The 22,252-nt window shown below is 41.1% G+C and overlaps 1 protein-coding gene across 6 annotated transcripts in view; it reads right to left on the reverse strand.

The window, feature by feature from the left end:
- TUB (TUB bipartite transcription factor) overlaps positions 1-22,252 on the reverse strand; it is a 121,284-nt gene that overhangs the window by 32,519 nt on the left and 66,513 nt on the right. For 4 of the 6 annotated variants that reach the window (XM_082194230.1, XM_082194227.1, XM_082194231.1 and 1 more), the window contains exon 2: positions 545-596. In XM_082194230.1, coding sequence (XP_082050356.1) covers positions 545-596 — 52 coding nt within the window. Of the gene's footprint in view, positions 1-544; positions 597-3,159; positions 3,183-6,590; positions 6,674-22,252 lie in introns of those variants that run through there. The other 2 variants (XM_082194232.1, XM_082194229.1) reach the window with 2 other exon arrangements.

The raw sequence follows: 22,252 nt of genomic DNA on the forward strand, positions 1-22,252 counted from the left end.
CCTGGAGAATGGAGCACTGTGGCCTGATTATGGAACATGTGAAAATGCTGACTGGGCCCAAAATGAGACGGTGGGATATCTGATTTTCCGATTTAGATTCCAAATATTATTTTGTATCAAAGACAAATTTGAAAGCTAGTATCAACATCACAGCCCAGGGTAACAGCGATCTACGCTGAACATTAAACAAATACCGTATTTCAGTTCTCAGTTCCTTAGCAGGTTTTATAACCAGAAGAGGAGTGTATTTCCCAGCTGTATGGATCTCTCATTCCAGATGTTTCCATGTTTATATTATGATGGTAGCTAGTGCATATTTATGACTCATTTGTCCATATCCACAGCAAAACTACACACCTAGTTTTAAAGAGCCCTGTGGCTTATTGGTCAGCACTGATTTATGCTATGGAAAAACCCTAAAAGTTACCAGTTGTGAATATCAGTAAGTGGAGGTTTGTCTTATACTTAAGAAATCCAGTTAAGCAAGCTCCAGCTATCAACATGAAATAACCAATGAAGTGCAATGAAAGTTTTACAAACTCACCTGTCTGTCAAGCTTTTGTTGCCGGAGATTGCTGCTCTCATCATCTAAAACGCTGCCAAGATAAATAAATAAATAAAAGCAGAATTTACTCATCTAACCAGAGAAGAAAAACTTGCTGTTCTATAATTATCTATTCAGTGGTGCCTCGGTTTAAGAACAGTCCAGTTTAAGAACGATTTGGTTTACAAATTCTGCAAAACCGGACACTCAGAAGCAGCAATAATCCAAGTGTCTCTAAAGCCTGGCACATAGTAGCCAAATGACCTCTCCCTACCACCAAGTTCTGTGTGTGTCTACCAGAGCTTCTCTCTGTTGCTTATTCCTCCCCCCCCCCCATCTCAAAATGCTCTGGAGTGTAAGGAATACTCAGGAAAGATGAAGGATCTCTCATTTCATTGTGGGCAACCAGGGGAGGGTTGCTGCCGGAAAGAAATTTATTGCAATATTTTGGATCACTTGGATCAAGTTAACGTAATAACCACAGCAAAACAGGACCTTTTCAGTGGTGCTCCCCCAGGTGTGGAATGCCCTCTCTAGCGAGGTGTGCTTGTCTCCCATCATTATTAACTTTATGAGGGAAATCAAAAACATTGTTTTTAAACATTTGGTGGCTTAAGAATACTGTTGATGGTAACACTGAGATCATTGGATGGAAATATGTTTTTAATTGTAAGTGTTATCAGAATGTTTTGATCTGTTTTAGAATGTTTTTGCTTTGTTTTTTGTTTTTAAATTGTATAAAAATTATGCCACCCTGAGCAACTTGGGGGAGGCAGGGCAGGGCAAAAATTCAATAAATAAATAAAAATGTAAGTGTGTCAGAGTCAGGGAATGATAGCACTGTAGGCATGGTTGCAAGGGGCAATCTTTCACACATATCCCACCATACACACAGAGAGAATGTCCAAACTGAGCCATTAAAAAAGCCATGCAGTTTCAAAGCAAAGAAAAGGTGTTCCAGAATCCACCAAATAGCAATATATTAAAAGAGCTAGCACAGAGCTAAAGCCCATCAGATGACAGTTCACTCAACGGCCTTCTGAAACAGATAAGTCTTAACAAAATGTAAGAAATAACACAACTTAGTGAATGAATACCATCTAGCCACTTCAAAGCTAAATCCAGAGAATGGTGAGAAAAATCAAATCACAAACTTTACAAGACTAAATGTTAACTGTGTGCCAGATCAGCTGTTAACTACATGTGAGATCTTATTCACAATTCTCCCAAGTCATGTCTGATTTGGCCCAGAGAGCCATTACCTTGTTGAAAGGGCTGGTACATCCCACAGTTGTGCAATGCAAAGCTTTGCTGCAGACAGTCTTTGCATGATTAATGGGACTTCTTTCTCTCTGACATTCAATATGACAAGCTGGGAGTGCAAAGGGATAGAATGACCGGTAATGAATTGAATTAACCTCAAACCTGCCTGCCAGAGGGCTCTGATATATTTACACAACCACCAGATTTATAAGCTATTGCTATCCTGGTCACAAGAGATCTTCCGCAGCACCTTAGATAACCTTATTTAGTGCTGATATACTACATTTCTCAAACAGCAAATCTCCACTGCTAAGTAGCTGATCAGTTCCCAAACGATTTCCTGTAAAAGATTATGGACTCGCTTAATGTTTGTATCCTGTAGGAGCAACAGTGGCAAAAATGAGGTCAGAACTGGGCCTTAAGTACATTTCTTTTATTTTAGTAGGTCACTCTCTGCAGGGAAGCCAGTACCCCACTATTATTGTCAAAGGGGCAGCCATTCCGCCTTGAGCTAGTGACTAATGGCCCTTTGATTTCATTTTCCTGGACTCCTTGATGCAGAGATTGGGATTCAGAGGCTGGTGGGTCAAATTAGTCACTGAAGGGATGTTTGTCATTTTAAAAATACAGGTTTCTATCTTCAGAAAACCTCCACAAAGCTAGTTCTGAGAAGAGAGAGTTTGTCAGCGCTGAAGTGAGGGTCTGGTCGATAGAGCTGGCACAGATCCTCCCTCAGCAATGTGGCAACCTACCAGAGGCAGATTTAGGGGAGATGACTGGCTCGCCCGCAGGAGGGGCTGAGCCAAGAGGGTACCACAGGGGGTGCACAACAATGACGAACAATGAAAGGCGAGAAGCAAGAGGTGTCGCACAGAGCGCCAGTAAAAATTTTAAAGCCGGAAGTCCGCCACTGCAACGTACATACACTGAGAGATGATCCAGGCTGCAGGGTCTGCTAAGGAGTCATCCACCAAAATGTAGGCCTGACACGAATGGGACAAAAGTTGGTGAGATGCACTTCCAACCCCATCACCCCCTCTCTTCCCTCACTGAATAGTGCAAATAATCTACAACTGGTGGCTTGTACTTTCTAGCAATAAAAGGTGAAGAAGACTGCCGAGGTCACATTTTAAACAGTGTCACGTTGCTCTACTGGGAGTTACATCTAACATCACGTATAATACTGTAACATCAGAAGTGATGGAAATTCTGCAATGCTGTTGTTTCCATTACAAACTTCCAGAAACCACTGAAGAAAAGGGACCACTTTCTGTCCATTTACGAACTGATGTAGCCTAAAAGTGTTTAGTCAGTATAACCTAAAACTCCTTACACTGAAACTCAGATTTCACCTTTCCATTTCACCCAAAGTGCCGTTGATTATCTCGATTTCTTTTTTCCAAAGGTGAGTTAACTGGCGTTTAAGATGGCTTTGTAATTAGGTCATCATCTGCGACAAGTCAAAATTTCCTTCAGGCAAGGCATGTTTTGTCCTCTTCAGCAGATCAGGCAGAGTCATGTGGTACCCACTCAAAAGCTTACTGTGTAGTGCCCATAATGACATGGGGAAGAAGCAGTCCAGAGCCTGGCCACACAATTATGCTTTTTACTACCAGATCCTTGCTTCTCCAGTTTCCCAAGTGGCTGTGGGGGGTCTGCAGTCTGGGGGTTGGCTGGTTAGTCGGAAGCTGCAGATAGTTGTGAACATTATGCAATAAGCTTCTGCGGCTACTACATGCTTCTCTGTCATAAGAATCCACTCACTGAATAGGCATTTCATTCATAATGCAAATTACTTAGCTATATTAGGGATGCTACAAATAGCTTCCAGTAGAGGAAAATGAATGTATTACACATACACACTTTGCATGCAATGTCAGATAAGACCCTTGAACTAATTCTGCAACACAATTCTGTTTAAAATCACAATATTGCATATAGAATCATACATGCAGGGCCTGTTTTTCATTCTACCTTGTGGGTGTCTAACTTGACTAGAACCAGGTGGTTGCATTAATATCTGGAATATTTGCCCCTTGGGCCTCTAGCTTATGTATATAAAGGGAGTACAAGTTATATTTGTACCACATACAATTCAAGGTAAAGGTAAAGGGACCCCTGACCATTAGGTCCATTGATGACTGACTCTGGGGTTGCGGCGCTCATCTCGCTTTACTGGCCGAAGGAGCTGGCGTACAGCTTCCGGGTCATGTGGCCAGCATGACTAAGCCGCTTCTGGCAAACCAGAGCAGCGCACAGAAATTCCGTTTACCTTCCCGCTGGAGCGGTACCTATTTATCTACTTGCACTTTGACGTGCTTTCAAACTGCCAGGTTGGCAGGAGCAGGGACCGAGCAACGAGAGCTCACCCCGTCGCAGGGATTCAAACCGCCAACCTTCTGATTGGCAAGTCCTGGGCTCCAACCTGAGATGTCCATTAAGCACATAAATGGAAAGGGAGCAGTGACTTTTACCTATAGCAAGTATATTTCAGAGGCTTGCAGCCACCCTATTTTGACATCCCTTAACCCTTTTTTTACTCCAATGCAGCTCCAGAGAACCCCTGAAGAGAGTGAGCCAACCTGAGTGTCAGCCTCCTTGAGGTTTTAATGCCTAATTCAAACCCACTACCATCAATGGGAATTGACAGCACAACTTCAATGATCAAAAACAAACTTTAATGGGCTCTTAGGTGCACATTTAAAATATGTTGTTTTGCTAACATTTTTCACAGTACAGTGATACCTCGGGTTGCATACGCTTCAGGTTATATACGCTTCAGGTTACAGACTCCGCTAACCCAGAAATATTACCTCAGGTTAAGAACTTTGCTTCAGGATGAGAGCAGAAATTGTGCTCTGGTGGCATGGGGGCAGCGGGAGGCACCATTAGCTAAAGTGGTGCTTCAGGTTAAGAACAGTTTCAGGTTAAGGACGGACCTCTGGAATGAATTAAGTACGTAACCCAAGGTAGCACTGTAAATGTCTAAACTATGTTACAGGCTAAACCCACTGCACTTTTCCAAGTCTCACATTCTTAAGAAGGTTCAACAAACCCTTCAACAATGTTTTTTTTTTTAAAAAAAACAAACCATTTTCATACTTCAAGATGTAGGTGGTGTTTCAGTATATGAGACACAAAGGCATATCCTTCATCAAGTTTCCCACACAGCCTTTTCATTTGCAAAGCCCTGGAGCTGCCACCTCCTTATGAAAACATGAGGAACTGATGGTGTATCAAGCGCCAATGGAACTTATTTTAAAATCCCCACACAGGTGAATTTCATACTGATATATGAAACTGAGACCAAGGCACGTACTACAGACACCATCTGGAGGCTGCTTCAGATCATTCCACATGGCAGCTTAGTTCATGCAGCAAGCAAAAAAAAAAGCTAAGACAACAAGAAGCTGTTATACAATCCAAACCAACGTCACATTAAGCAGAGCGGACCTGCGTACAGTTATAAAAGGAAGATTCTGCTGTGCCCTCACTGACAGGGACAGTGGCTCCTTTGGAACAAAGTGCCCAACACTGATCTTCCCCATCATTTGTAGGGCTGGAGGATGATCACAAATGCCACCTGCCATGGAAGCAGAAGAGGCTATGGGGCACAGAGCGCCCCTGGTACCCAGAAACATCATGAGGCAAAATGTGGACAGTCAAAAAAGACAATCATGGGGGGGGGACTAGATGTGATATTGAGGTGCATTGCAGCATGGGAGCAGTGTGAGGTAGTCGCCAGAGAGTTGGACTAGGACCTGGAAGACCAAACTTCAAATCTCCACTCAAACCATAAAGTTCACTGGGTGACCACGGGCCAGTTGCTGCGTCTAATCCTAACCTACCTTGGAGGGCTTAGTGAGGATAAAATGGGGAGGGGGGAAGAGCTTTGAGCTCCTTGAAGGAAAATGAAATACAATAAACAAACAAATAAATGAAATGTTAGCAGCTGTCATGGTCCCCCTGAAGCTTCGCCTTTGTTCGCAAAATTTGTCTGAGAATATGTTGAGGGTGCTACTCAAGCAGGCAATAGTAGTTGCTATGTCCCTTATTTGACAGATCCTCTAATCAGAGTATTTTCTCGAAGGAAAGCCTCAAGAGCTGTTTAGAAGTGTTTATTCTGAATATGACAGAAATAACTTTGGAAGGGCAACATTCATCTTGGGCTTCCATCTCCTAGAGAGAAACACAAGGTCACTCAAATGTCAAAATACTGCTGTAGTAAGGTTCAGACAGATGCCTGAAATTGCTGTAAGAAATGAAAAACAGTTTCACTCTTGCTTTTTTTTATTGTGGTGCTTTACTTTGAAATACTCTTAGCAGCCTGAAGAGACAATGACTGAGCTGACATACGGCATGTTCAAATTGTGTTATAGGCCAAACCCCTCTGTGCTAGGAGTTCAGCATCACTTATGCCAGCTCTGTGACAGAGGCTTGGTTTACTCTGTGTGCAAGGAAAAGGACAATCCAATGGGGTAAGGATAAAAGGCAGGAGTGCAAAGGGGGGAGGGCAACCACAGAATCCTCACAATTATATGCAGCACCACACAGAGATGGAAGCACTATTGTCATTTCTTAGAAGGGGTTGGCAAGTGTTGCATGCCATCCCCTTCTAAGCAACTTGCCGCATTTGTATTTTGAGGAGAACAGAATACACTCTAAACTTTAGGACAGATTCACACACTGGCCTCCCACATTGCAAGCAAGCAATATCCATAGGAATGTGACATTGTGTGTCAAAAGATCTGGTGTGTCTTGTCTTGTGAGCCAACTAGGCTACCTGGCAGGGGCCTAGTGCTGTTCTCTCACGTGGGGAGAGGCAGTCTTTAAGGAGAAGATGCAACCACTGTGCCTTCCACCCCATTTCCCCACTGGCCCCTTCATCTTGCCACCGCCTCCATCTGCTATGGGGCAAAACTGAAGTCCTACTTACTACCACAAGCACAGGAGGAGGAAAGGCAAAGGGACTAGTGAAAAACACAGGACAGGAAGCCCAGCAACTGTTGTGCTTTCTTGTTACCATAGAGATTTTAAAGAGACAGACAACAAGAGTTCTGGGTTGACAGATGGCAAGGCCAGCTGCAGTTCTATGTACAGGGGTTACTGCAGGCTTCCTCAACATCAGCCCTCCAGAAGTTTTTTTAGACTACAATTCCCATCATCCCTGACCACTGGTCCTGCTAGCTAAGGATCATGGGAGTTGTAGGCCAAAAACATCTGGAGGGCCAAGGTTGAGGAAGTCTGGGTACCACTACCAAGGAGTAACTACAGTTTAACAAAGCCACACATGGTAACTACATCCCGGGTTAAATATAATGAAGAAGAAAAAAGTCGTGTGCTGAAAATCTGTCAAGAGTGCAGTGGATTGGAATAGGACAGCATGAGATTTAACGGTTTACTAGCCCAAGTCATGACAAAACTGAACTACAATCTGTAGAAAACAAAACACTGTTATAATGCTGGCATTACATGCTTCTTTATGGTTTAGCAGAGCACTATCATTTGAGCACAGTAGGCCAGTGCAATTTATTCCACAGAGGTTCACTTCCCTAAGAAGCATACACACAGAACAATTTCAAAAAATCAGAGTGAGCTGTCAACGATCTCATTAGTTTGCTGCTTGAAATGCTGACTGCAGGGCCTGTTCCTTGAATTGTTATATACATTCTATAAATACCAAAGTCTTGTTTGGTATGTATTCAGCATTTGTCAGCTGGGATTAATATACAGAATTTTGGACTTGTAAAGCAGGAGTGGGGAGCAGCTGTCTCTCTTCCTTCACCATTCCTGGTACTAACATTTGAACAAGCAAAAACTCTGGCCTTTAGCAGCACTCCTTTCTGAGAGCTGTGCAGCAAAAAGGACCGAAATGTCAACATGCCAGCTCATCTTTGCTTTTCTCACAGAAAGCGCTGCCAATGAATGGAAAGATTTGTTCAACGTTAAGGGCCTTGCATCAAAGTAACTTGCTTTATCAATTCTGAGGAGATACAAAAATTAATGGCAAACCTCCAAAGGTACACACGATTATTACAGCCTCTTTCCTCATAAATTTATTGATTTGTAATTAGCATTTTCCATCAAGGGAAACCTCTCCTGCAGGGACACATAACTACTGAGTAGAAAAGCAATAGCAAAAGCTAGGGTACAGGACATTTGCGGGCTTAGAGAAAAGGCAGACACTTTTTCTTCCCACTCTCACCTGCAGGAGGAGAACTACATGAGGGCTTCACTGCCAAGCTGGTCTAAAACCAGGTTTCAACAGCTGCGAAAAGAAGGTGGGAAAACAGCAAAGGCTGAAAACACCTGATAATGTGGGCTGCAAGTTCCCCAAGTCCCCACCACAGATTTAGAGAGAGTGCCATGGACACAGGAAGAAGTGAATGCAGTACAGCCAAAAAACAAATGAAAGCATTCCTAAGAGCATGTGGAATACAACAGACTAAAAACTAAATCCTTGGCTCACAGACAAGAGTTAGATGACCGATCCAATATACACAGCAAGAAGTGGAGGATTATCAAATCTGTGAAAATGGATTATTCCTGAAAGAACATTTGAGTGCTTTCTCCAGGGTCAAATGAGCCAAACTATTATTTGCCATGATTTCCCTAGGCTAGTCTATATTGAACAGTTTCAGTACAGATCCTTTACATTTGCATAGCTGGCAATATAGCTCTCAAGAATAAAAAGCAACAGCAATAAATGCATATGAAAAGAATAGATGAGTTTAGTTGTTGCTTCCATCCTGGCTTTAGCTCTTCAGAACACAGGAACAGCCCTTTGGGATCAGACCAGAGGTCTAGCCAGATGCCTGCAAGTAAGGCATGAGCACAACAGAACTCTCCTACTCATGATCCCAAGCAACTGGAGTGTTCAGAGGCAGGTCGCCTCTGCACTTGGAGGTAATATATACCCATCATGAGTAGTAGTCATTGATAGGCTTACAGTGCAGTCCTAAACATCTCTACTCAAAAGTAAGCCCAAGTTAAGTTAGGGTTGCAGCCCTATTTTCCTTCATGAAAGCTTCCCTACTAAGTCAAATAGCAGGGGAAGAGGGACCCTACTGATGCTACAGTGGATGTCACCTATTTAGCTAGAAACAGAATGTATCGATCAAACTGCTTTGGGCTGGAACGTATGCAGATTCTCCTCATCTGGATTGTGAAGATTCCATAACATCTGGACAGGAAAGGGAAGAGATTCCTTGACACCAGAATGGGGAAAGAGTGAGAAGTTTTCACAAACTAGGTACACCACAGTTGTGCCTGAAGTTTACATAGTCGAAAACCCTTCATGGTTACCCACAAACCAGATATAAGGGAAGTGAGGTAATGGTAATGTGAATGAACATCACATAGAAGCAGCTGTGCTTCTTGAGTTACACCAATTCTTATTCAGATAATGTTGCAAAGCCTGAGAACAACAAAGACAGAACGAATGTGCTAACTATACATACCCAAACCTACTTAAATGATCAAAGCTCAACGGAAGTACAATAATGACTAGAGCAGTGCCACAGCACATTTGTAGAGTGATACATCATGGGATTGTACTCTGTTTGTTGAAGCCTGCTTTTAGGATACAGCTTCAAACAGAATACATGTTTTTTTTCTGTTTAGGGCTAGATTAAGATATTATATTTTGACAGTCTCACAAATCTTCTGTCTATAAAGTTTGTGCATTGCTGAGATGGAGGAAGCAATTTTTTTTCCATATACTGTAATGTGAATTCATTTATTTTACTCCCAGTTGGGGCATTTTCAACATTGCTTCTGATGTACAGTGTCAAGTTTTAGAGGCTTCTCCTGCAAAGGAGAAAAATGTTATTATTTTGAACAGCCACTGTTTGTTTGAGTCTTCAGAGCAGATTCTAATTTGTGGTTGCCAGGGCTCAGCGAAAGAAATCTCTTTTCAATCCTTGAGTTAAATCACAGGACATATGAAACAATAATACTGTACAGAGAAGTAATTCGGAAAATGTTCAGAGTGATATAACCTTTGCACTGAGTGACCACAGTCTGTCCCCAAACACTTTAAGGAATGTGTCTTCAAGGGCAGATGGCATTGCTTTAGGCAGACTTGAAACACTCTTTCTCATCCCATCCTCTCTGTCAGGAGCATATATCTGTATCTAAACAGGAAGTTACAGATATATGTTTTGCAAGCATCCAAACAGAAAACCAATGTTTTAATCATAGAGCCTTCCAGAAATAAACACACAAAGCTTAAATCAGCTTTGTTTTAAATTTGTTCCAGAGTGATTGTGAAACATACACTGAACTAGAACATACATTTGCTTTTCCTTCCAAATTCTCTCCCACATTAATGGAATTCAGACTCAACACAAATGCTCCTCTTCTCATATCACTGCCGCTCTTTCTCAGTATCAATATACTGGGAATCCGACTTCAAGACCAAAAAATCCCCTTTAATTTTAGCTTTGGTCTTTATCTCACTAAAACTCCAAGTCAATTGTTACTTTAAGAACACATTCATTTTATGAACTAATAATAATCTTTTATGTTCTATTTTAAAACCCCATTTTGGAATACAGTTCCAATTTGTGCTATGCTCCCAGGTAGCACCTGCCCACATCTCACAAAGTTTCTTTTACACAATACAAATCTGGGGAAAATTCAAATTGTCAGTAGGATGGCCTGATGTTTGCGGAATTCCATAATAATATGGAAGTGATAAATAGAGTGGAATGTTCTAAGAACCATGCCCTGTCTTGCCACCAGAAGTATTAACACTGTGTAAATCTTAATTAGGATTGTGATTTGCATGAACTTTAATACTTTGCCATTTGTACATCACATTGCATTTAAATCAGGGTGTATGTGGGGTTCTGCTGTCAGACTAAATCCCTTTGGTATTGCTGAAAAACAAACTCACCATCAATTCATTGCTTCCTTTTTAATACTAATTACTACATACGGTACATAGTATTCATCCATTTGTAATCACACACCTGTATTTTAAAAAGTCATTGTGTTAATTTCATTGTAGTCATATTTATTTGCATTTAATTCCTTTATACTGCCCACTCACATAAATATCAAGGCAATGCACAGCATAAAATACTGCAAAACAATACAAAATAATCACAGTAACCATATGGCTTTTCTAAAACAGGTAATTGAACTAACTAGGCCTGCCAGCATTATTCCAGCAGTGTTTTGTACAGGAAGAAAAAACACACCACATGAATTCCAAAAACCCATTATGCCATTTATTGTATTGTTAAGCACTAGATGATAGGGCTAGGCAGCAGCTAGTGTCTGCTCTGGATTCCTATTATCTTCTAAATAATATTCAAGATGTTGACCTTGAATTATAAAAAACTAAAACAGAGAACTTTACAAACATATGAGGTAGGATATGAGAAGCCATTTTTGGAGACTGATCCAAACAAACAAACAAACAAACAAACAAACAAACAAACACACACACCACTTTTTCTTTCTTTGGAGACTCTCGACATCCTGAGCTAGAAGCCAGCATTCAACAATACAGCACCTTTCTTTACTTCCTGAGTTAGCAGTGCATCACAACAGCATCATTAGTTCTATGAAGTATCTATTCCCCCCCTCCCATATTTCCATGACTTCCATTGTTCTGTCTCAATCTATTTTTTCCTGCAGATAACAATAATTGCTCTGGTTGCTTACAACGGAGGCAGTAGAAATGATTTAAATTATACAAAGATGTAACAAAGGAGAGATGCTACATGGCTTTGTGGGCAGCTGGAAGTTATTTATCGAAACATGTATTTTGTTCAGAAATTCCTGCCATTTTTTGTAAACAGGTGTTGTCTTTTTTTGAAGAGGTGTGTCTTTCAGGATGACAATAATATTAAAAAGGAATGAACCCTACCTCGTGTCAATATATCCAAGAATGGGATGAGTGACCTGGGTGGGCCTGACCTATCTCAGCTGTGTGCACCTGGGTAGTCAGTACAGCACCAGGCTAGACTGGAGGATGAAGGAGGGTGTTGTCCATTGAAATACTGTCTCATGTACCAGAAATCCTTGGAGTGGGCTTTAAAAACTCTGTACCTGTATTGGGCCAGAGAGAGAGAGATTGAGGGTGCTGCTGGCCTATTGATCATTCTGTTGCCCAACAGCATCCTTGACCAAGCTAGTCTCTGGCATGGTGGAGGACAATAGTTCTTCAATATCCATGAGAGTGCTGCCGTTGGGCTGGAACAGGACTTCATGGGTGATTCCCGCCTGGTAATGCAGTATGCAAAATTTAGCATGGTTCTGTGGTGGAATCGGATAGTGTTCTGAGTGAGTTCAATACAGCTAGTGGAATTTGTGGTGGCAGATGCCACCGGAAAAAGTGCTGGCTTGCCACCAGTCTCATACCAGATGCCTCATCTACAAATGGAGTGGCAGTCATCACTGGTGTCATCAGTAGCAAAGGCCATTCCCACCATGATCTCCATTCTTCAACACCTGAAACTGGAGTAAAGAGAGGAGGCAGCAGGAAAAAGTTGGGCGGCAGGCAACTTTAAAGTTAGCACTGTAGCAGGTGTGTAAGACATCTCTGAATAGCAAACACTGGAGAGAAATAATATTACATTTATCATTTCTCGTAAATATTTACACACACTCTCAGAATGCATGCGTTCTGCAGGTTTAATTGATTAATTACCGGTACATTAATTGACTAAAACTCAGATGATTAATTGGGTAAGCTTTTCTAAATCAAGTGACAGCCCTAGAGACTACATGTTAACCAGATATTAGATTGCCCAAAGAGCATTTCAACTAGTTTTATGCCATCATTCCATTAAACTTACTACAAAGCCACATTTTATTCTCCACTGTAGTTTGCTGAGCGTGTACGTCACAAATTGAAAATTAAAGCATGTAAGTCTGGTAAACATGCACCAATGAATCTAAAAACACAGGTTTTTTCCTAGTAGTTTCCCCAAATAATCTACAACTCAATACAGTGGTACCTCGGGTTAAGAACTTAATTCATTCTGGAGGTCCGTTCTTAACCTGAAACTGTTCTTCACCTGAGGTACCACTTTAGCTAATGGGGCCTCCCGCCGCGGCCACCATGCAATTTCTGTTCTCATCCTGAAGCAAAGTTCTTAACCTGAGGTACTATTTCTGGGTTAGCAGAGTCTGTAACCTGAAGCATCTGTAACCCAAGGTACCACTGTAAATACCTCTTTCTTCCATTCTTAGAAATATCCAAATTTAATTGAGGAAAAAGGACAAAACTCCACAATGTAATAATATACCATATACTTCATCCTTCCTATTCAATTGTCATTTTGTTTCCATTTCAGACTATTTTGCAAATTCACTTGAATGAAAACAGAAGTAAATGAGTTTAATAACCACTGATAGCTCTTCTCACTGCTATGTTCAGAAGATTTATAGGAGCTAGCTAATTAAGGAAATATAATCTAATAAAGTAACCAAGACTCAACATCTACAAATAGAAGAAAATTGCCTAGAGTTTCTGTTGTCTGAGATGTTCTGTTGTACTGAGATGGACAGCCTTTGTTTCAGACAATTAAGCCAGACATTTAAAATTACTACATAGAGAAAGTTCAATTGTTCCCAGACTACTTTCTGAATATTAAGGAATACAATCCTCTTGTTGTGAAACTAAGTGTTTCTCATTAATTACTCTGGGGCAGGATTCACTACTGCAACATGCCTATTTACATGGCCAAGTGAGGTTTGTTTGTTCTTAATGATATTTAGGGTGTATGTCATTTGAAGGATGTTCACAATTTAAACCGCTGTACAATATTTTCTCAAATGAGCATGCATTACACCAGGAAAAGATATTAGTGTTTAAAGAAGCAGTATGGAAAGTGCACTCACAGATGCAAGAGTCATTCATTCACATACTATTTCCCCGCCAGACTATGCCTAAAAGCAGCTTACACAATGTGAGTCATAATAGATACAACTTGAAGTATACTATAGCAAAACAAATTATGGATATCAATAACAGTGTCAAGAATGAATAGCAGCATTCAATATATCTCAACACACTTAGCGCAACCATAAAAAACAGGGTTAAACTAAACCAACCACGAAATCATGGCTCTCCACCTTCTGATTCAATTCCATTTGCAAAGAGTGCACAACAGGTGGCAGGGGCTGCAATCTTGCCAGTTTTCAGTAAAGCTCAAGTTCATTCAAATGACTCAAGGATAAAACCACCTCAAGGTTGCTTCTCAACCTCAGCTGTCAATCCTGGGAGGCAACTAAGTTATCCCTTATTCATAAAAAGTACTTGCTAGTAATTTCAAAAGCTAGATCTTTGCAGGTTACACATACTTATCTTCGATGTTTATGATGCAAGTAACTTAGCCCTTATAGAACCAGGCTGAACACATGAAAAACATTATAATATTTTCTATAGGGGAGGAGCCACCACTCAGTGGTAGAACATCTCATTTGCATGTAAAGGCCCTATGTGCTATCCTTGGCATCTTTAGGTGGGGCTTGGGGTGGGGGATGCTGTCTGAAACCCTGGAGAGTCACTCCCAAGCAGTGCAGACAACACAGAGCTAGCTGAATTCATGAGTTCACACCATGTAAATCAGTTTCTTACATTCCTATGAAAATGTATGATTGCTAAATTCTATTATACGAGATCTAAAATATATACTTCAGTTTATTGTAAGAACAAAAAATCTTGTGGTGCTTTAATGTCAAATAAATTCATTATACCACAGGCTTTTGTAGGCCACAGTCCACTTCGCATGATTACAGCATCATAATGAATTTGTTAGAATTAAAGGTGCCTCAAGATTCTTTGCTGCTTTTGTTACCAAGGATGAATATGGCTGGAAATTGCTCTACTGTGGTCTCTATTCTTAGGGTGCTGAACAAAAATCCCTTTGCTCAGCTTCCTATTTTATTAATCTATTAATGCAATGGCCCTCATTCCGTCTCATCTGTCATAATGCCCATAGGCAAAAGAAAGAACAATTATAGTCAAATAAACATCACAGGGAACGAAAGCGACTACATATACATCCTACATTTAAGCATACTTCTTCTTAGCTTGATAGCTCATGCATGTGGAATGCTTTCAATTAGCATATGGGAGAAGGAAATGAAACATAAATTGCAGTAGCATGGACTGCTGATTTGCTGGACAGGGGAAAAGGCAATGTGCAGTAGAACAAACAAAAATGTTCTATATGTGTTTGGAAAGCTTGCAGTTTAAACTATGAACCAAAAAACCCCTCCTGTGCAATGTTGGAGCTACAACCCATTTTAAAAGAACAGAAAGGAAAATGGGTCTTTAGTCGCAATAGTAATAGAGAAGTGTTTTCTGTAAAACAAAACCTTGCTTTGCAATCTGTCCTAATTTGTTCTGTGGCAAAAGCCCACCAAAAGGTAATTCTGCAGAGCCTGCCCTATAAACATGAAGTTATACATAAGCAGATCAAAAGAAGTATCTAAAGTCAGTGGGCATGGGGTCATAATGAATATAATCAGTGAGCACCACCTGTCAGCTAAGCAGAAAGTTTAGCAGTGACCTCCTGGCATTCCCCAGCTATTCAGTCCCTACCCCAACCAGGAGCCTTCTGGGGTTGACAGGTTTGATGCCTCAAGTACCTGGGAGTCATGGATGATCCCAGGGATTATGGCATGTGACCAGAAGAGGTCTCTTCTGGAGCCACATACAAGTGCAATCTGGAGCCCTCAGAGCCAAGGGAAAGCCTTCATCCATGATCCAGGAAAGTTCTACCTTGAACACAGGAAAGGTGGTGAACTTCTGGTACTGTTGGGCCATGGCATTTAGAAAGGGATCCTGGCATCTGCTGGTGGGGGACTGTGAAATAAGCAGTGTTAGAAACTGAGATATGAAAGCTAGGTGCTAAATGGCACCTTAAATCTAGGTTATGGGCGCAACAACGGAATGTCTAGGCACACTTTTTAATAACAATAATACAAAGCTGAAAATGAATGAACTGCAGACAAAATATTATGTTCATTTTTCACATGGTCTAGTCCTTCCCCTGCCCACCCCCCTAATATCCTTAAGAGGGTCTCTTCTCCAGTCTTCAAAGAGTAGCTAGAAATGGGGAGACAGAAAAAGGTCCTCCTTTCCTTCCACTCTGCAGTTTGAATCCAAAATCTTAGGTGCATTACTGCACCCAGTGCTCAGAAACTGCTCACACTAATGAAATTCCCTGTCACAAAATGCACTTAGAATGATGGGAGTTTTGAACACTGGAAATAAGGTGGGCTCCCCAACCAACATCCTATTGGAAGTCCTCTGTAGCCAGTTAATGCAGCCTCATTGGCACATCCTGCAGCACAAGGAAGTCTCAGCTGGAGTGCTCAGACCCCTGCAGGTGAGAGCACATCATTATATGTAATGCACATAGCAAAGATACAGAAGAACCTCTTCACCAGGTAAACCTCTGAAGATACCTAACAAACAGGCTTGAACAAGCTTAAGTGGGAAGGATGCTTCAGCTCATGAAGCCACTGAAGCCACTCGGTACATTTGTGGAAATTATAATTTAGTGTCATTTTTGCTGGCGATGGAAGAGAAGAGAACCCCACAGATTATTTATAATACCACCAGATATAATTATGCTGTTCTTGGCACTGTGGGAAGCTGACTCTAAATGCTATGTTTATTTTCCCAAATTGTACTGTTTGTGTAGCCAAAATAAGATTTCCTGCTATTTGTAATTGAAATCTGTGGCCTAATTGTTTGGCTGTTTCGCAAATCATTACACATGGCTGCACATTCCAAGACTTCTTCATGAATAAGGCAAATGCTCCTGCCATGACACACATGGTGTAATGGCATGGCATAATCATAAAGTCTGTGTTGGTTGAGGTTATTCATTCTGCAGAAGGGGTGTTCAGGGCTTACGAACGCGCCAGAAATGATAATTCAGACAACATGAACTTAACAAGACACTGTAATCAGCTTTATTCCCTATTTTGCTTTCCTTGTTGCGGCTGCTTTGTTACACTCTCACTTCCCAGGACAGACAACTTCTACAAAGGTGAGAGAATGTAACAGCAAATAGTCACAGTTGTTATTGCGATTTTCTAAGTTTTTCTGTTCTGGGACAGAATGAAATCATACAAGGCACTGAGTTGTCCACTGTGCTATGCAACAGCGTCCCCAAGCACAAAGGAGAGTAACTATGGCTAGGCAAGATGGGCACCAGCTGCAGCCCAGAAACCCATCTGTGATATGTTTCATTGTTAAAATAGTGTTAAAGCTATGCAATGTCATATTTTCACTTTGGAATGACAAGAGATGAAAAGCCTGATCTCCATCCACTGGGAAACTTAGTGAGGGCAACAGGCCAGACAGATTAGCAGCTTTTCACAGGCTCCTAAAGTGACAGTCTAAAACAGTAAAGCACATTCAGCGACTGACGGCTGCTGATGGTTGAACAGCCCCTTCCACCAGGGTGCTTTTCTCTTTTTGCACTCTGGCTTGAAGTTCTGACACAGTATCACTGCAGAGTAGAATAAATATTTTTGATCAGCGCAGATTTGGGAGTTTCAGCAGCAGTATCCTTAAAGGCACACAAACCGCTCTGGATCCTACAAAACAGTGTTCACGAGGGCCAAGCCAGAGGCAATTCCTGTTTTATGCACTGACCTGTAGGGTCAGGGGAATTCAATTACCGGTAAGTTTGAAAGGTGAATGTACCTAATTATCCAGCCAAGTAATGTGTACAAGAATGAATATACCAGTGGAAAGTCTCTGCTGTATTATCAGTGAGAATATACAAAAAAATGAAGTGTTTGGGGAACTAGGGAAAGTGCCCCTTCTCAATCCACTGTCCAACTCTTCCACCTCTCCCCCCACCCTTTGACCTCACCAAAGCCCCCTTACTCATACTACACACCTCACACCGGTTCCCAGTTCACGTGGAAATAATTCTTATGAGAACTATTCATCCAGGGAAGGGGAAAGCTGTGGCGCTCTAGATGTGGTTCTACAACAACAACAACAACAACAACAACAACAATTTATTATTTATACCCCGCCCATCTGGCTGGGCTTCCCCAGCCACTCTGGGCGGCTTCCAATTTTTTTAAAAAATACTGTAATACATCAAACATGTATTAAAAGCTTCCCTAAACAGGGCTGCCTTCAGATGTCTTCTAAAAGTCTGGTAGTTGTTGTTCTCTTTGACATCTGGTGGGAGGGCGTTCCATGACTCTCATCATCTCTAGCCAGCATCTCTGATGGTCAGAGATGGTGGTAACTGCAGTTCAGCAAAATCTGGAGGGCAACAGGTTCCCCAAGTGCTCCCTACATCCTTATAATTATCTTCAGTAAAGTATGCAAACAAAAATATTTGATTTCCAATAACTCTCATAGACTCACATAATGGAAGATTTGCCTGTTGAAAACAGTGGAACTTAATTCCAAGTCAACGTTAATAAATAGGATTGCACTCAGTGGAATAAATTACCGGCGCCAACGTTTTCAATTGATTTGTCTATCAATCAATAGGTGGCTTCCCTATTTGTAATCTGAAGCTATAAACAGCATACAAGGAAAATTAAGTTGTCGGAAACACTGTGTGTGTCAAATAAACAGCATTCAAAACAACAACAGCAATTATTAAAAAAAAACTCTCTCCAGAAGGCAGCAAGATATTCATGTAATATAATCCCAGATTAAAAATACAAATCTGTTAAATATTAGCTAAGTATGCAATTGCAAAAGAGATGGCCCACATCTTTTCAGAAACAAGCTAACCTTCTACATACATGTAGATGAAGACCATCTCTGCTTGACTACACATCTTCCTTTGAGCACACAGCATCATCTGATGTTCTAAAAGCTTGCAGCTGATGTGCTGTTTTGGACAGCCCTACATGAGATGGTAGGGTAAGGCTACCAGATGTCCCTGTTTCCTGAGGAGAGTACCCAGATTTACAAATCAGTCCCCTGACAAAATCCTATCATTCCGACTGATTTCAATGAAGCGTCCCCGGATTCATTGGGGAAAAATATGGTAACCTTATGGTAGGGCATATGGCTATAGACCAACTGGATCAGTCACTGTTTGAGGCTAATTAGCATTAGATAATTCCATGGAGTGGTGGAAAATGATGCAGGAAATAATTTTTAAAAGATAGGAGAAACAGGGTGGAAGACCAGGTGTTTGTTTTGGTTTTTAAAAAACAAAAAACAAACCCAAGATTCAATAAGATCCAATAACATTTCTTGTGATAAGATTCCGTAAAGTATCAGATCTACTGATGTGCCAAAAAACATGGAAACTCTAAGTTACAGCAACTGATCTTTCCTTCTGAACCATGTAGCAATAAACATGTTCCACACTGTCACATATTGTGCTTGCTTACATGTGAGCATAATACACCCACATGCAACCACATTTCACCTTGGACTTTCAGCTCCAATCCTCTTTCTCTGCAGGTTGGGGAAACACTCTGCTTTACTTGCAGGGTTTATTCTGGGTAAGAGGGTATATGTTTGCAGTAATATGGGGCGGGAGTGACAAGATGGAAAGATGGAGAATGCCAAGGAGAGACATGGGACAGCCAGGCATTGAGGAAAGTGTCTGTCTCCAATTTCACCTTCCATACTAAGTCACTCTTTTAAATAATAAAAAATTTGTATAGCATTTCCTAGTGCTCATGTACATCATATGCAATATCTATTTTTATTATTATTATTATTATTATTATTATTATTATTATTATTATTATTATTATTATTATTATTGCATTATCTATTATTAATTATAACCCATCCTTTGTCCTAAGGTCCCAGAATAGGTTAAAACATTAAAACACAGTATTAGAAACAGTTTTAAACAACCCAGAATGCAGTGGTCAAGTCATCTCTATCCAAAAGGCCTGTAGATGGAGAAAAGGCATTCCTAGCCCCTGAAGCCATCCGAGCCTCCAATGACAGTGTTGAATCTAGGAGTGCCTCCTAAACTGAGAACCTTTTCCTTCCAGGAGACTGCAACCCCATTCAGGGCAGTCAGACTTCCCACCTCCCAGATGTGAGAACTTGGGACAACTAATACCTGTCTTTTCAGGATTCAGCTTCATTTTCTTGGCCCACATCCAGCCCATCTTACACCTCTACTGCCTATTCTGATTCACATGGAACAGAGAGATCGAGTGGGTGTCACCTGCAGATTGACACACTTCACTCCAAATTTCCTGTTGACAGCTGCCAAAAGCTTCATATACATGTTGTATCTAGTTGATATCATTACACAACCCTGTAAGGCAATAATATATTATTATCTCCCATTATCCCATATTCCAGATAGGGTAGGGAAATGCTGGAGCTTAGAGGGAGTGCCTTGTCTAAAGTCACAAAAATGAGTGGATGGCAGAGGCGAGATCTGAACCAGAGACTGTGAATTCAGTCTAAAAGTTGCATAGGTATATTGTTAATTTCAGTATGCATATTTCTAATCTCAGTTTCATAATTAGGACCATGATTCTGATTCCAACACTAATAGGGATTTGGGTGGATTTGATTCCCCCACCCCCAAAAAGGTCAGAACGGGTGGAGGCTAGACAGAGATACATTTTGAGCAATATTTTACTCCACAAAAGTGCAGCCATAACACACACACACACACACACACACACACACACACACGTGTGTTCTGTGTTACTCCAGATGTAGCTGTAGCATTGCCACATCAAACCAACAGGTAACAAACTGCTGTAAGTCCCTTTCTGAGCTATGTTGCTCCTTTTTTTTAATCAAATATGTCCTGCTTAAGCAATTAAAGCTATTCTAAAACACTGAAGATAGGATCCATGTATTTTCCTCCCCTACGTCATAATATGGTTTGGGTATTGCATATGTAGGTTACTTTACACACCGCCATCTGCTGTTATGAAGCGTGCTAAATGTTGCTAATCAGATTATATAGGCCTTGCTGAAAATTTAGAGAGGCAATCATGTTATTTTCCCCATACTGTGCACACACAGAGGATGACACTTTACGTTTCAGCTCTTAGCTGCCACCAGCAACGACTTTTATATAAGCCTAATTTTCAACAGTGCAAACCATTTCCCATATGTGAACAAATAATCAAATGCACCAGATCTACTGAGACATGATGATACCACAGAGGGAATTATCTCTTCAGTGCTCTTGTAGCAGGAGTTCTGCACAGTCAGCACTGCAACCGTGCTGCTTCATTCAAGGCATGTTTGATGTGCTGTCAAAACAAAGGTAATATGCAAACTCCAGAGAATGCCAACCTCTACAATGAGCTTGTGCTAGTGTCTTAAGCTTCTGAAGACCTCAGATTATGAGTATCAATATACATCACACAAGCAGTAAAAAGCAGTCAACAGACACTTTGAAGAGCTGTTAAACAAAGTAATTCCTGCTGTGCAAGCAGGAATTCTAATGTAGCATTAAGGCTCGGCTGCAGAGCACTTATTTTGGGGACTGAATTGTCCTAGAGAAACAATCCATTCACCATATATATTGAGGGAGTGTTATCCAGGTGGGTTACCTGCCCACCCACAACACTAATGGATCAGTGCAGGCTTTTAACAGAGGAAGTATTTCAGAAGACAGAGCTTCCAGGGGCACATCCTGAATTTTCAGTACTTACTGCAGCGCATGTGTTGGTTTAGAGTTAAAGAACCTCGTTTAGGCACACCTGCAAAGCTTGGGAATGGAAACTGATTTTCTTTGAGCAGCAGACCCCAATGGCAAATCTTGGATCACTTATGAAATTACCCAGTTTCAAATGCCACTTCAGGTAAGGCACAGAGAGGGAAGAAGATGCTCTTCACGAACCTCAAACCTACTCCATCCCTGACTGTGCATTTCTTTTCATCACAGCCATCTAAAGGCATCAACTGTTTTTAAATATATGTATATATATTTAACAGGATTTATATACCACTTAATCATCAAAACCTATAAACAGTTTGCACCCGCTATAATTCAGCCTTTAATCCACTAGAATGGAAAAAGAAAGTCAACGTTTCATTGGTGAAGGGAGTTCCGGAGCATAATAACATAAAATAAGCACTCAGACAAACCCACTGCGTTAGTTTTAAGTCACTGCAGGCTACTATGCTGTAAGGTATGTGCATTTTAAAAGGGAGAGACAGTGACAGAGATCAAAGAGAAGCAAATAATAAGAACGTTCATTTAAGGCTCCATTTCTTTGATGTGCACAGCGCAGAGAAGACAAAAGGATTACTTTTCACGGGGAAATGAAGATGAAGCACTGCCTCCCTTGCGCAATATTACAAAGCCCCCTGCAAAACCTTGGCATCAGCTGATAGGTTGCCTGAGTGATGGCATAGCTGTTATTCCCACCACGACTGCTTATCTTTCGGCACATCTTTAGAAGGACAGAGAGAAAGCAATTGGAGTTCTTTGTTCTCTGCCTGATCTGCACACACACAAAAATGCTTTCCAAGAG

This window comes from Podarcis vaucheri, assembly GCF_965113315.1.
Source record: "Podarcis vaucheri genome assembly, chromosome: 1".
Taxonomy (NCBI): domain Eukaryota; kingdom Metazoa; phylum Chordata; class Lepidosauria; order Squamata; family Lacertidae; genus Podarcis; species Podarcis vaucheri.